The following is a 15,062-nucleotide window of genomic DNA, read 5'->3' on the forward strand; positions in this document are numbered from 1 at the left end:
GAGTACAGAATTTTCGTGGCCTTGACTCACAAAACAGAGCCCCGAGAGAAAACAATAGCGAAAATGATCGCCCATTTATGGTAACAGTCTAGTTTTTTGTTGTTATTCATCTGCTTACTTGTTTTCTTACCTATAGATAAAACCTTTGGCGATGTGAGTACGAGCGTGCAACCAAGGAACAGGCTGATGAAGTCATTTTTTTTCTCATCCGTTGTAACACACTATTATTATTTCAATGCAATAAGTGTAATGATGGAAACAAGTGTTTTATTTAAGTGTTTTGATTTATGTTTTCTGACTATTGCGGCGGGCTGCATCATTTGCCATTGCAAAAATAAAGAATATTAAAAAGTAAGCTTCTCCAATCAGCTACCAATTAGAGGGAGGAGCACTGTAGAAATGAAACCTATTACAGAATGAAAGATTCCCCATATTTATTTGGTTTATCACTCTCCTCTAAAGTAATAGAATCTTGCTGTTTCTAAACTACTGCAAACCTTTTTTCCACATATAAAAACTGGTGGGGTGCTGCCACAATGAACTAGCCACCACCGATACACAGACACACTCTGCATCCACAATGCAAACAGCAATGGCAGCCCTGGACACACAGCTGTCAATGCTACATGTATACAAAAGATAGTGCTGGCACTTTAGAGAACTTTAAACTTCTACCTATTTTTACTCCAAACCCAAAGACCTGAGATTTGCTTTCAGCTTAGCCATTTTGTCTTAACTGCGGAAATTCAGCCATCAACCCACACAGAAAAAAAAGAGACAAAAAAATCCAAAACTATCAGTGCTACAGAGCCTCTTTACAGTAGGTTAAACAAAGTTGAACATTTTAGTTATATAATGCACAAAGCATCAACATACTTGGTGCATCATTGTTACCCTATCAGAGTTACCTTGCAGTAGTGGGTATATTCACTTGTGCATTGGCCAGGTAACAGAAATCTCTTAGTTCGGTTTATACACTTGATTACAGCTTTAATTACTGGAAGTGTGGTATTTTTGCATGAAGGACAGGTATTATACACAGAGTAAGAATGGAATCTTAGAAACACACAGTACCTACTAAAGTCACATCAGTGCAAGTCATTTTTAAATATTTATTAGGATTCTCAGGTTGTAAACATAACTTACAGCAACAATCATTATAAGAAATATTCAGGGGTCAGTTATGCACTGTAGGAGGTGGGTTACTGTTGGACAAAGGGTTGCACTTTATTTGTAAGGCGACATAGGCACAGGATTAACAGGCAGTGGGTCTGCTTAACCCCTTTATTTTCAAATTGTCTATAAGTTGAGGTTGAAGGTGAAGTTGTCATTTGACTATGATGAAGTTAAAGTTTACCTATTCAGCCTCTAGCAAGTCTAGCTGCTGAACCAGTTTCAATCTACACTTAAATAGTAAATGAAATCTCAACCAGGGATTTGGCATGATTCGTTTCAATCTTCCAGTAATTCCTGTTTTGATGCAATCAGAATTCAGGAGGCTAAGCACAGATCAGAAGGCAGTGAACAGGTGTCTCATTGTAGAAAGTAGCTCACATTGAGCTTTGTAACTGTGATATGTATAGGTGGAAAATCTTTACACCCATTGGTAATGGTTTGACATTACACAATTAATTGTGGTCCATGTGGCGTGCCTATGGCACCACATTTTGTGTGGTGTTTGTGGCACTTTGATAACAGTGTGTGATTATCTGAAAGTGAACAGTCTGGATGAGATATTCTTAGTATGGGTGCATTTTCAAATGTATTAATTAAACAATACAGTGTTTACGTATACAGAGGAATTATGGGACTAAAAGTGTCGGAACCATGTGCAATATTCCTGTTGTTCCCATGGTGACAGGTCCGCTTTTAAATTTCAAACAATACCGGCGATTTATTACTGCGTAAAAAGAGACTGCAATACATGGCAAAGGAGACAGCAGTGTTTTGTGTAATAAGTTCAGTGGACACAAAGTAACAAAGCTTGGAATATACATATATATTGAGATTGGATATAAGTTATATCAAGATTGGTTTACTATATAACAATTTTGCATGGCTAGAGGCTCAGGGACATAGCTACAGAATACGCTCAGTCCACATGTAATTGTGATATGTTGAAGAATGTGAGCTGCAAGTCTTCATGGCACAAAGTTGGTTAACCACTGGTTGTTATTACAATGCACGATGTATAGCACATTGCAAATGTCTTGACATTTAAATGGGCACGGTGGTAGGTATATGTTCTGCTCTGCTCTCACATTTTTCCTTATTCTTCCTCTATTGCCAAGAATGGCAGTACCTTGGGACGCCATCTGGTAATGGGACGCAAAATGGTAAAGTGATTCTATAAAAATATTGATCTCCAGAGAATCGCTAAATGCAATTTACATGGTCAGCAGCTAATGATAATGATATGCTTGGTCCCTTCTATGAAAGTGGGGTTCACATCAGGTTAGAATACATAGTGTATTTCAAGGAAAGTGCTGAATACGCAAACTAAAAGAAAACATTAACTGAACAGTAGATAAACTCATTCAATTTGCAATAAGAGGTTCATTTGCAAAACAGCTGTACTGAGCTGAAAAATATGTTTAACAAAATGTGGCAATTTCTCTTGTAACCTCCTGATGTCATATTATGACACTCTAAAATGTTCTTTTGTCATGTTGACTCCATTGCTTCTTCCATGTACCAAAAAACTATAATAAAACATTTTTCCACCTCAGATAGTTTGATCTGTTTGGCAAATAACATGTCAATTCACCACAACTTGTATAGAGAATAAACGCCTAAAAGTAAACATCAGATCATGTTAAAACAGATTATACAAAGGCTGTAATAATGGACAGTCAACCTCTGAAACTCCAGTCAGCAGTCTGCATCAGCTGGAGAGTGAGGGGATGCTTGGTCCTCTTTGCAGTACTAAAAGTTACTGTTAGTATAATAGGACACATATATGTCAGGGGTTTGCATTAAATTACTGCATTGTGCATGTCGACACAGAATTGCTAATGGTTTAATATCACCTTAGCTAGAGAGATGGAGTAACCATAGAAAAAAAGCTCAAAGGCAACAAACACACTGACTTTTTTTTTGTACCCGTCACAAATATTAATGTGGTCAACTGTAATTTCATGCTTTAAAATTGATGCAGAGTTTTTTACGTTTGCACTGTTTCTTGCACATTAATTAAAGAAAATTATAACGTCATAGTTTTTTTTTCCACTGGAATTTTGTGTTCCCCCATCCATTTATCCTGATTCCGCATAATCTAAAACAGGGGTGCCTAGAAGACAGATCAAATGTTGTCCAAGATGCTTTGTCAGACTTTATAATGGCAATGGATAATGGATGTTGTAGGCCTTTTGGGCTTCCCCGATCTACAACCTACAGCTTGTGTGCACCTATTTTCGGCGAAATATCCCTACATTATGTGTATTCATTACCTAAACTGAATGCTTACCCTAGCTTCACTAACACATTTCCACACCATTCACTCCCCTACACTATACAGCTGGAGAGAACAAATGTCTACTGAATGGGTGGCAATAACTACCTAGATGTTTTGTCAAGGTAGTTCTACAACAGCTGGGGGATTTACCTATTGTCCATCTGTGGTCTAATAATGGCTTTCCATCACATCACATTTTCATATTGATTCTGTGTTAGAAGTGGACACTCTATGCCAATACACTGTTCACCCTTTCACAATGACTTCCTCCTTCCTCAGTGGGTTACTTATTGAGTAACAGTTACTGTGAATAAACATTGATACAAAAAAAGGTCCTGAGTCCAACATACTGCAACACTGTACAAATAAAAAATAACACAAGCTTTTCTTGTAGCAATGACAAGCATATAGGTACAAAACAAAATTTCATTCCCCACCCCTCGATAAATGCACCTTCTGCTTTACGGACACAGCCTGGTGGAAGAAACAGGATGTGTTCTCTTGAATTAAAGTAAGCATTCGTTTCTGGGACATTTTTTTCCATAAGGCTGTGGGCTGTGTCTTTCTTGTTTCAAAATTTTTTATACATATCCAGGTTTGTTTGTTTGTTTTTCACAGCCTTTTTTTTTAGGATGAAGGGCAAATGATAGAAATAAAAAATAAAATATTTGATTAGCCTTAATGTGAAGTGCTTGGCTCCATAACAGTGATATCACGATGGAATGGGAGAGGTCAGTCAACAGAAGGAGGCGTTCGTATTGGACGGGTGCTGAGAGTAATAAATAAGATACAGCGTTGAGTCCGTAGACATCACATCCTTCTCAGTACTGGTCCTAGAGGTGATAGGCTTGGGGTGTGGGAAACGTGAGGGGAAGTGCCGTCATGACGGGCTGCTCACTGCTCTTGTATCTGTTGCTGCATTTTTTGCAACATTTCCTGCATCCTTCGAAGCTGGAGGAAACAGAGAGGGAGAGAGTTATATAAGTTATATTGGCCATGACTTACACATATCGGGTTATTCACTAAGCCAAGAATTGCTTGGAATTAACAAGGGACTTTTAAACTTGGGCCACAATAGTTAAGCTGGAAAAGATGAGAAGCTGTCATTTTGGCCTAACATTTTAAATTCCCTTGTCATTTCCCAACTATCCATGGTTTAGTAAATAACACTGACAGATATTAAAAAGAAGATAAGGGATTAAAACAGATATTTTACTGACAACGTATATTAAACATACATCAAGGCATGAGCTTAGAACATGAAGGGGTGACCTTGGAACTTAAGTTCCACTCTACCATTGAATTCCTTATTATAACTCATTATTAAAATGTACAAAGCTCCAATAAATGTGTGTTTTTTGCTTCTTTATTTTGTGAATATTTGTTCCTCAAAACATCTGCAACTTTCCCACACTTCCTGTCGCAATTCTCTCCTCAAATATACTTTTGTGCAGCGTCTACACAGCCAATTTAAAAACAAAATGCAGCGGCTGTAATCATATTCCAATATCATTATTTCATCCCTTCACATGCCTTTTAAGCTTCCTTTGTTATATATTCCTATATCTTAGTGGTGAACACTGCTGTGCTTGCATCTTGGTTTGGGCATTGACCATCATCTCTGATGAAGTTACATAAGTTTATACAGTATTAAAAGACCACTATAGGCACCCCCCAGACCACAACAGTTCAATGAAGTGGTCTGGGTGCCAGGTCCCCCTAGTTTTAGCCCTGCAGCAGAAAACATAGCAGCAGGGTTAATCCAGCCTCTAGTGGCTTTCTCCCTGACAGCCACTAGAGACGCTTCTGCGATTTACACAGAGTAAATCGCATGTATTTGAAGCTGGACATCCTCACGGAGTCCAACGTCAACAAAGATCCCCATAGGAAAGCTTTGAGTAATGCTTTCCAATGGGTGGGTTTGAATGTGCGTGCCTCTGGCCGTGCATGCACAGTCGGCTCCACTCTGGATCTGACGTCAGCGGGGGAGGAGAGGTCACCAGCACCGAGGGAGCCCGGTGCTGGATTAAGGTAAGTGGCTGAAGGGGTTTTAACCCCTTCAGCGCCAGGGCAGGGGGCTCTCCAAGAGCAGAGAGTGCCAGGAAAACGGGTTTGATTTCCTGGCACTTTAGGATCCCTTTAAGGGAAAAGATGGAAAGTCCTTAAAGGGCCATTTCAAATATCATACAGATCACAGTGAGCTGTAGTAGTTATAGTGCAAAGAGTCTTTGGGTCATTTCTCCACCAGTTATCATCAAACTGCTTGAGTGGTTTGACACAAACATAGGGCTTTCCTCGGACCTAAAGCCCAAGTGTAAATCTTGGCTGATATAATAGTGCCACATTAGCCTGTCCAACATTTGATGGCAATGACAGGCTAAGTGATCTGGAAGCCAGTTTTTAGCTGGGGGACTATGCCAGATACTTGTTGCACCATAACCACTACAGTGAGCTTTCATGGGTATGAGGCTGAGGTTGCTCTTTTAAATAGCATGACATTTACTTGTTAGAATGATAGAGACTCCACCAATGCCAGTGGTATGTCTGGTATTGGTTAATTTAAAAAAAATGGCAAGGAGCTGACTATCAGGAAGACAGAAGGAAAGGTAAGTAAAGTTAGAGATGATGAGGAAGATCTGGAGCTTGTGGTATAGTAGTACTCACCTCTTCATCCTTCATTTTTATCAGTTTCTCTGTCTCAGCGTCAGGAGTTGGCAATGGTAGAATGGGAATTGGACTCTCTATCCTGTTGTCCTGAGTCAGTTTGCTGTCAATCAAAAAAAGCTGGATCAATCAAAACTCTACAGGAATCAATGAAAACCCAACTAGAATTTTATTTAGGAAAACAAGCAAGCATTGGTTAGAGAAGCCCGGTGCAAACAGCAATTGGTTAATCAGCGACATGCCACTGATTGAAGCCTCCCATGTCCCTACTTGGGAGGAGTGTAACGAAAGAAAAACAAAACATATATAATAAATTAGTCGCCACCCATGGACAGAAAGCCAGTCACAAAAAGCATAGGTTTGTGTTATGCAGAGTTTGTTTGCACAGCTAAAGGTAGTCTGGGCTGTTGGTACAATTCTGTTTATAGCATACTGTAGTTCATTGTAATGAGTAATACATTTTAATAGGAACATCTTAGTAATTATTCAAAGATAAAAACCAACAAATCAACTACGGTTGAAGGTACAACTCAAAATATTATTTCAAACTACTTGACAGAATTATATGAATGTCAAGTGCTTCCGGTTCCATGGTGCTAAACACAAACTGAAAGACAACAATCTATATGATTGAAATAGTACTATAATAATTGTGATAAAAGCAAAGAATAAAATAACTCACAGTTTAAAGAAAATTAACACTTTTAGGGCCAAAGATTTTTTCTAAAATGAGTTGGTCAACGGTTTAGCACTGATGTGATTAAATATATAATAGAAGGAAGTAATTGAATGAATTAAACTTCTAATGCACGGTGTTAGGGCTAAACCAAGGTCTATTGCAGTATGAACTTTACAAAGCTAATTAAAAATTATATTTAATAAACTCTTGCCATGTTTTTAGGCTGATGGATGGTGCAAATTTCAATATGGGTGAACATAACTTAAGTCAGAAAAGACAATTCCCATTCAAGTGCAGCTCTCAACATGTGTTTCTCTGCCCACATGTGACATGGCAAAGTGCCAAAGAGAAGTTTCATTGAGAAGCATTCAGATTAATAGTGGCCCAATGGCAATTCCTCAACCAACGTTTTAAACATATTTCCCCTACGTGAGACACACAGTAGCCCCAGATATTTGTGTAAGCACTTCCACAAAGTACAATGCCCATTTTATTTCAAGATTTGTACTAAAGGTGGCCAAAAGAGGCAAAGTCCCTGAATATTGCTCAGAAAAGTATGCACTCTTTTTCTCACACTGCGTACCTGCATCCATCTATTTTTGCCTTAGCAGATCAATATGGTGCCATAAGGACCAGTAGAGTATCAATTGGGCCCAATGTACACAAGCAGAAAACAAAAAAATGCAAACATCCTGTTCATATCTTATTACTATTTCGCTAATGCCACAACACCTAATCTTTAAGATCAAGTAAGTAAAGAATTTTATTTGGATGCATAAAAGGACACAATATTTGGGCCAACTAATTTTATCTGTCTACGTATCAATGCCATGTAGCTAAAGGTCCAAGAGGTCTCAAGTGGGCCAGGGGTAAAGACATAGAAAAAAAAAAAAAGAAGGTTAATCACAGTCAAGCACAGGCCTTCACCAGAGGCGGATTAATGCATGCTGCAGCAGAGACTCATACAGAAGTTATTTAACACATGAACACGTATAGGCTTCCATTTAATATTGTTGGATATGCTTTCCAAATGATTTCATAATTTTGGATAAACTTTTAAAATGATTTTTTTCAACATATTAAATTATCAAGAATATTAGCATACATAAAAATATATTGGTACATCAAAGATATCGAAACATTACAAAATTAAAATATTTTCACAGTATTACATTATTTGAAAAGTTTATCCGAAAATATTAGATCATTAGGAAAGCTTGTCCAACGATATTAAATCAAGGCCATATTCGGTTATGCATATGATGGCCATTTGTGGTCCTGCCGCCACTTTTCATTCACCCGTTTAGTATGTATGACTTTTCACACTATTAGTATTTCGACTTAGCGATGACCCTAACCTTTGTGCAGTGTTCTGTCTTTCTTCATACCTTGAAAAGACAAAAGGCGACATACATATTAACTCAATTATTTATAACTTCCTAAAAATGGTTCAGGGCAGGAGTGTTTAATAGCTTAGAGGATATTAGTAGTTTCCATGTTTAAGTGTAACATTCTCATGCCACAAGGTCTGTTGCAAGTACATAATGCCTTCACTGAAGCAAGTTCAGAGAGGATTTCCATAAAAAAAATGTAAAACAGATTGATCTTGATTTAATAAGCTTTCCAAATGTTTTCTTTACAGAGGTCACCACTAAGGTCTATGGCAATTTCTGGAGATAAATAATTTAGAAAATATTTATGAGTATTGAAAGGTTATTAAATTGAGGCCTAAGTTATATAAACACCCTCTTACAGGCTGTAAACTAAAGTCAAATATTTATTGAATGAAATTGAGTTATTTGGTCTCCATTCCTAATCTGGTCCCTTGGTATAATACAATCTGATACAAAATCTAACTGTTGCCTAGGTTGTTTGGAGGATGTAAGACGGGTGGTTGAATTCTGGGAACATTTCTTGTGTGATGGATTGCAAGGACTTGGCATCTGTTCTGCCGTGGTAGTCTGTCCAGAACATGACATCACTTCCTGTGTCCAAGAATATCTGCAGATTACTAGTTAAACAGTGCAGGCAATAAGCATTTGGAACGGACACATAATTTTCTGTTTTGGCTCTGTAGTCCAGTTGATTAGATTTGTAGAAAAACACACTAGAAGCATTCAGTTGATGTTATATACATTAAAAATCCATGAACTGTTTAAGAATTCTCACTCATTTGACATAACATTCCACATTAACTGTATAAGTAATGTAACATTTTAGAAAAAGTCAGCTTGTTTAATACATGGTTGGAAATCTATTGCATTTGTCAACTGCCTTCAACTTGTGTAATGTAGAAATCTAAAAACACGGTAGCATGTGCTCCGAAGAGCATCACTAGAGAAGATATGCAGTCACTTTCTATTCCTTTTTATTTCAGACAAATCAGTATTCTCTATCAATGCAAACATTCTTCAGTGATCCACTGTGGTGGCCTTTTGTAGCACACCAGATCATGGGTTAATGTTGAACTCACAGAGCATTGCTGCTTCTTAACAATATCCAAATCAATATCCAATATATGGACTGCATTGTGTGTCCACAAGAATATGTTCACATGCATCTTAATATTTGTATTAATGCACGTTTCTCTGGGGGGAAATTTTGCATTTCCCCCATTTAAATAATAATATACCAAACAACAGGTTATTTTATCGTGCAAACAATTTTGTTAGTTTATTTACTACTGATCTCCCTTGTGTGTCAATTTGGTTTGTATTTCTGTATTTTATCAACTGTATATGTATATGTATACACATATATACTCGGGGTCTGTGCAGAAAGTATCCAGCCATTGTTAATATAATAAGAATGGTTTGTGCGACATTGATGTAACCTGGCAGCCAAAGAGAACAGAACGGAATGCGCATGCACGAACAATGACGACTTCATTGTACTAGTCAGTGGGGGTGCTAGATGTTGTTAAGTGAGCATGTAGAACAATGAATCTTCGTCAAATTTTGCATTAAGTTTAAACATTCCTCCGCGGAAACTATTCGGATGATTCAGGTGGCTTTCGGGGATGATGCAATGAGAGCAGCGTAAATAAAATCACTTAGGTGACTCAGCCCCCCTACAGCCCAAGTTTGGTGTCCTGTGACTTCGGGCTTTTCCCAAAACTAAAATTACCTTTGAAAGGGAAGAGATTTCAGACCATTGATGAGATTCAGGTAAATATAACGAAGTAGCTGATGGCGATTCCAACAAAGGATTTTGCAGAGTGTTTTGAACAGTGGAAGAGATGCTGGGAGAACGGTGTGAGATCCCAAGGTGCCAACTTTGAAGGAGACTGAGACGTCATTGTCCTATGTACAATGTTTCATGTATCTTCTTCAACAAATGTCTCTACTTTTATTATTACATGGCTGGACACTCCAGAAAGACACCAAATATATCAATTAAGAATAGGCAGCAGGTGTGCTTGGCTAGCACACGCCAACCTGCAGGTCCTCCTCGTACGAACACATTTGTACCAGCCCTGCTAAATAAGCAGGAAACATAGCCTAGGTAAAATAAATAAAATAATTGCACAAGCCAATCAAAAGTAAGGTTATAACTCAGTATCCTGCCACAGGCCTCTTGGTTTAAAAAAAGAACGATAAATGGTTGGTAGTCTGAGGCAGGTTATAATCTTTTAGACAGTCTGTAACCTTAGGAAAGTATAAAAATAAATTCCAGCTCTTCATTTTGGAAGTAGTGTCTTTTCATTCAGGTGCCCAAAGTACACAACAGCAACGTTTCGACTGCTGCAATGGTCTTTATCGAGGTAGAGATGTTCTTATTTCGGAATCTGTAATCTTAGTCCAGGAAACAATGTCGAGAGTGATTTTCCTTGTTTGGTGTCAAGGTTTGATCTTCCATAACTTTAGATTGAATCCCATCATAGATTATCTGAAGCCAGTTATCATGATTTGGTTATTGATGGATGTGGTGATTTGGTAATTGTTGAGTTGAATGTGTGACACAAAATGCAGTATGCACGCTTCTAAAAATCCGAAATACAATAACTCGAGCACTCACCTGGTCATCTGATGGATGCACTGAGCTCGGTAATTTTCATAGTGCACGTCACATGTAACATCCTTCAAGTCGTGCATGTGTGTGCGAATCAGCATGTTCCTCAGTTTCACAAAGTCACAGTGTGACTGATTCTCCACTGCATTACGACAGGAGACAGACATTAATGATTTATTTATATAATCACAGTGTGACCGCACAGGCATAAGCAAAATATTTATTTAACAGTACAGCATGGAAGAGTCTCTGCTGGACATCAGATACAGATAGAAGTGAAATATTATTAATAATGTATAGATAATAAATACAATTACTGCACCTAATTCCTTACATATTGTAATAATATGGAAAGTTCCCAGCATATGGAAACACTCTATATTACACAAAGCTCACCTTCCACAATGCCCCATGGGTACAAACGACCTCGTACTCTCTGACCTTTGGCTTCTACTACAGTATTACTGCCAATCACTGCGAAAGGAGCACTTTCCTGCAGAAAAGATAAAACTGAATAAAAAAGATCCATACAGTGCTAGAATGTGTAAGATGCTGGCGTTTTTACACGTGGATAACAATGCTGTGATACCTTTATTGTGACACAGCTGTGTTATTGAATATAGTATTATTTGTTAGATTCATGCACTGTCAACTAGACCAGGCGTAGGCAACGTTCGGCACTCCAGATGTTTTGGACTAAACCTCCCATGATGCTTTTCCATCATTATGGGTGAAAGAGCATTATGGGGATGTAGTCCACAACATCTGGAGTGCCGAAGGTTGCCTACCCTGGAACTAGACCATATGGTAACAATTATTACAACCTGGAAGTGTAGAAATCTAAATCACAGAGTATATTGAACAATTTCCAAACGAATATGTCAGTAGCTCCATACTCTCATTTCCCCTACATCTTTACAGTGCTTAAGGTGAAGCACGGAATTCTCCAGGCACTGATTTCTATATGTGCTGGTATGAGATGCGGTAAGGGTGAATGGAACTAAGGCTGAGCAGAGACAGGGAATAAGAGGACTGAGCAGAGAGATTATTTGTGTGCTTTGTTTACCTTTAGCTCTCTGTCCTGTTGCTTGAAATCATCGTCCTCATCTGAGTCACACTCGGGGAACTGATAGACCTTGATGCCAAATTTCTCAGTCTCCTCCCTGATCTGAAGATTTGATTTGAAAAATGCAACAGAGCAAATACAATTAGAGCACTGTGTGCGGGGAGGAGAACAAAAATATTTGAAAACTATTCATAGGAATGTAAAACAGATACATAAGTAGAGAGGAGGAACGCTAATTAATAACAACATTGTATAAACAGTCAAGTTCCGTCTTATACACTACAACCCCCATAGATCTCTTATAGACAAAAAAAATAGCATTAATCTGGCTTGTTGGTCCAAAATAATTGAAATGTGCACTTGATAACTCCAACAATAACAAGTACACATAGATATACATGAGGGGAGTCAAAGAGAAGAAGCAGGAAGAACGTGTGGTGAAGATGTGCGTGGTAACTTAAATACTAGAAAATCCAGAAGTTTAGAAAGGTGAGGCACTCTTGGGAAAAACGCATAAGAACCAATGCACCTCCCTGTACTCTGTAGTAGAGGTCCGCAACCTCTCAATAGGTAGAATATAAAGCAAAACCCATGGTTCAACAGGTAGGATGCAACGTGCAATTTATTTAGGCAGAGAACACAACAAAACACAACGTTTCTGCCCAATGGCCTTCTACATGATTAAACATCCTGCTTCGCATCCTACCTGTTGAACCTGTGGATTGCTTTATAATACATCCTAGAAAATGAATGGTGTTTAGAGAGTGGAAAGTTGTGCAACATCCATTAATTGTCAAAGATGATTTGTGTTTCTATTCCAGGTAAAAGCCCTGCAGCCTCACCCGTTCCTTTAGTTTGCGTATTTCACCCGGAATCAGACAGTCAGCCTTGGCAATCAGGGGAACAATGTTCACCTTCTCGTGCAGAGCTTTCATAAATGCCACATCCACAGGCCGGAGACTAGGACAGACAAGAATTGTAAAAGGCTTAGTGTACAACAGAATAATGTATAAGCATGGCTACAAAATAAGCAGCTTAAAAAGTGGTTTATTTACCAGAAGTTATGTGAAATTGTGACTGTCTTTGTCACTCAGTTCATATTTCTACACAGAAAGATAACACATTTTACCATAAAAACTCTAAATATGAGCTGTATAAGAAAAAAATCAAACTACAGGCCTCTGCAGTGCCCTCATAGAGTCCATAGTACAAATGTATTTGCGGTCAGTCAGACAACCATGTATAGACAGTGCTAATATGTCAAAAAAGAAGAAGAAAGAGATGGAGGAGAGAGGAGGAAAAAGAATATTATAAATATTGCAGTTCTTTTATATTCTTGGTTGTGTTTACAACCCCCAAAATACACATGAAGGAGGTATAGAGATAGCTATGTGTAGTTGGGATTTGGAGATTGATATGTTAGGAAGAGACAGAAGGACAGAAGAATGATGAGGGAGGGTGAGGAAAGGATAATGGCACAAAAATTAATCATGAAATCATAATCATTAATCATGAAAATCATGGTAAGTATAGAAACACATTTTCTACTGCAGGGGTAGGCAACCTTTTAGCAGCACTGTGCCGATATAAGATTGTGATGTCCCGTAGCGTGTAGGTCCTATCTTTTTAAATTGAGCTGTGTATGTTGCTGTCTTCTGCTTGTGTTATTTTTACTGTAATTGCTTTGTATAGTTGTATTTGTGCATATATGAGCTATTATCCTGTATATGTTCATTAGTAGTTTATGGTATCGTGTATGATATCTATGAATGTGGGCTGTGTATGAGGGCTGCTTGTGGAATTGTGTGTGTGAATGGAACTGTCACAGTGTGTGTTTGGTAGTGTGTATGTGTGGGGCTGTTTGGGGTATTGCATGTGAGAGGCTGCATGTGGGGTTGTGTGCATGTATGTGGATTGTTAGCGGGTTACGTTTGTGCGGATTGTGTGTATGTTTGTTTGTGGGCTGTTCATATTATTTGTATGAGGGGAGGGTTATTCTGCATTTCTGTGTATATCTAGCAGTGTGGGTGGCTTCCCTGGGTTCCAGTGGGGACCAGTCTGGCCAGGTACAGGTCAAGGACAGGAGCTGCAACAGCAGCTGCAGGCTGCTCTACTACAACGTGGATTCCCATTCACAAATGCTGGGAGGAAGTGATCTGGGATCACTTCCTCTATGTGCTGCAATGCATAAATTGAGGATTGTCCTTCACCACCTCTTCGTATTAGCAGATATCTGAAGTTTTACTGGGACTCCTGATAGGCCAGAGCTTGTTTGTCTCTAGCAGCCTTGAGTGCCGTGCAAAGACACCTTGAGTGCCGTGCATGGCACTAGTGCCATAGGTTGCCTATCCCTGTTCTACTGAGTGGGAGAGGCTGCATTAAAAAAAAAAAAAGAAAGACAAATCGCAACAATTATTTAAACATATTGTGAGCTACAACGTTTTCAGCGAAAAAGGAATTACCAACACCCCCTTTGGCAAGAAGAGTAATTAATCCTTCAAGTGCAAAAAGGATAAACTGTGTACACACTCTAAGTAATCCAATGATTAAGCACAAGCACTGCTATTTTAATAAAATGGCAATCAAGCAGTTGTTTAATTAGCACTTGACTGTCAGATAAAGTGAACAATACACATACCTTGCCTGATCACTATAAACACAAAGAAACAATGACTCCTTTAAAGGGACTCTCCAGCCCCTCTGCAAACATTCATCTTCAGGGTTATCATGCAAATGGCCATCCAAATATTTTTGCATGATACCAGGACATGGGATTTGAGAGTGAGAGATAACATCTGTGCCACAAATCCACCTCTTGACTCTCACTTTCAAGCTACAAATGTGTAATGAACCAGCCTGAAATTGGCACCGAGCAGCTACCCATTCATCTGAACGGCACAGAGCTTACATTCGTCATGTGGAAGCAGTACTGAGTATGCATATCCTGTCACAGTAATTCTTTAATAGTGATGAATGATTCTTAACACCTGGCTGTAACAAGTACATCATATTTATAAAGTGTTTATTGTAGCATCATTGCTTTTCCTACAAATTGATACCCCTTTACAATGAAAATGGTGTACTGAAAGTGGTTTTTTTTAATTGTATTTTGGAACTTGTTATATTAAGATTATGGAATGGGTCACCAGACTAATTTCATCTACATAAATTTGATCCTTGCCTAAAAT

General features: G+C 38.4%; 1 protein-coding gene across 7 annotated transcripts in view; it reads right to left on the bottom strand.

Annotated features, from left to right (window-relative positions):
• Nucleotides 1-1,098: 1,098 nt before the first annotated feature.
• The window catches only part of SEPTIN5 (septin 5), a 62,028-nt gene continuing 48,064 nt past the window's right edge, over nucleotides 1,099-15,062 (bottom strand). For 5 of the 7 annotated variants that reach the window (XM_063454451.1, XM_063454455.1, XM_063454450.1 and 2 more), the window contains 7 exons: nucleotides 12,717-12,834; nucleotides 11,875-11,976; nucleotides 11,205-11,301; nucleotides 10,815-10,950; nucleotides 8,156-8,185; nucleotides 6,119-6,221; nucleotides 1,099-4,405 (listed from right to left, as the gene is read on the bottom strand). In XM_063454451.1, coding sequence (XP_063310521.1) covers nucleotides 4,349-4,405; nucleotides 6,119-6,221; nucleotides 8,156-8,185; nucleotides 10,815-10,950; nucleotides 11,205-11,301; nucleotides 11,875-11,976; nucleotides 12,717-12,834 — 643 coding nt within the window. In that variant the 3' untranslated portion in view covers nucleotides 1,099-4,348. The remainder of the gene's footprint in view (nucleotides 4,406-6,118; nucleotides 6,222-8,155; nucleotides 8,186-10,814; nucleotides 10,951-11,204; nucleotides 11,302-11,874; nucleotides 11,977-12,716; nucleotides 12,835-15,062) is intronic. The other 2 variants (XM_063454452.1, XM_063454454.1) reach the window with 1 other exon arrangement.

This window comes from Pelobates fuscus, chromosome 5, assembly GCF_036172605.1.
Source record: "Pelobates fuscus isolate aPelFus1 chromosome 5, aPelFus1.pri, whole genome shotgun sequence".
NCBI classification, from domain to species: domain Eukaryota; kingdom Metazoa; phylum Chordata; class Amphibia; order Anura; family Pelobatidae; genus Pelobates; species Pelobates fuscus.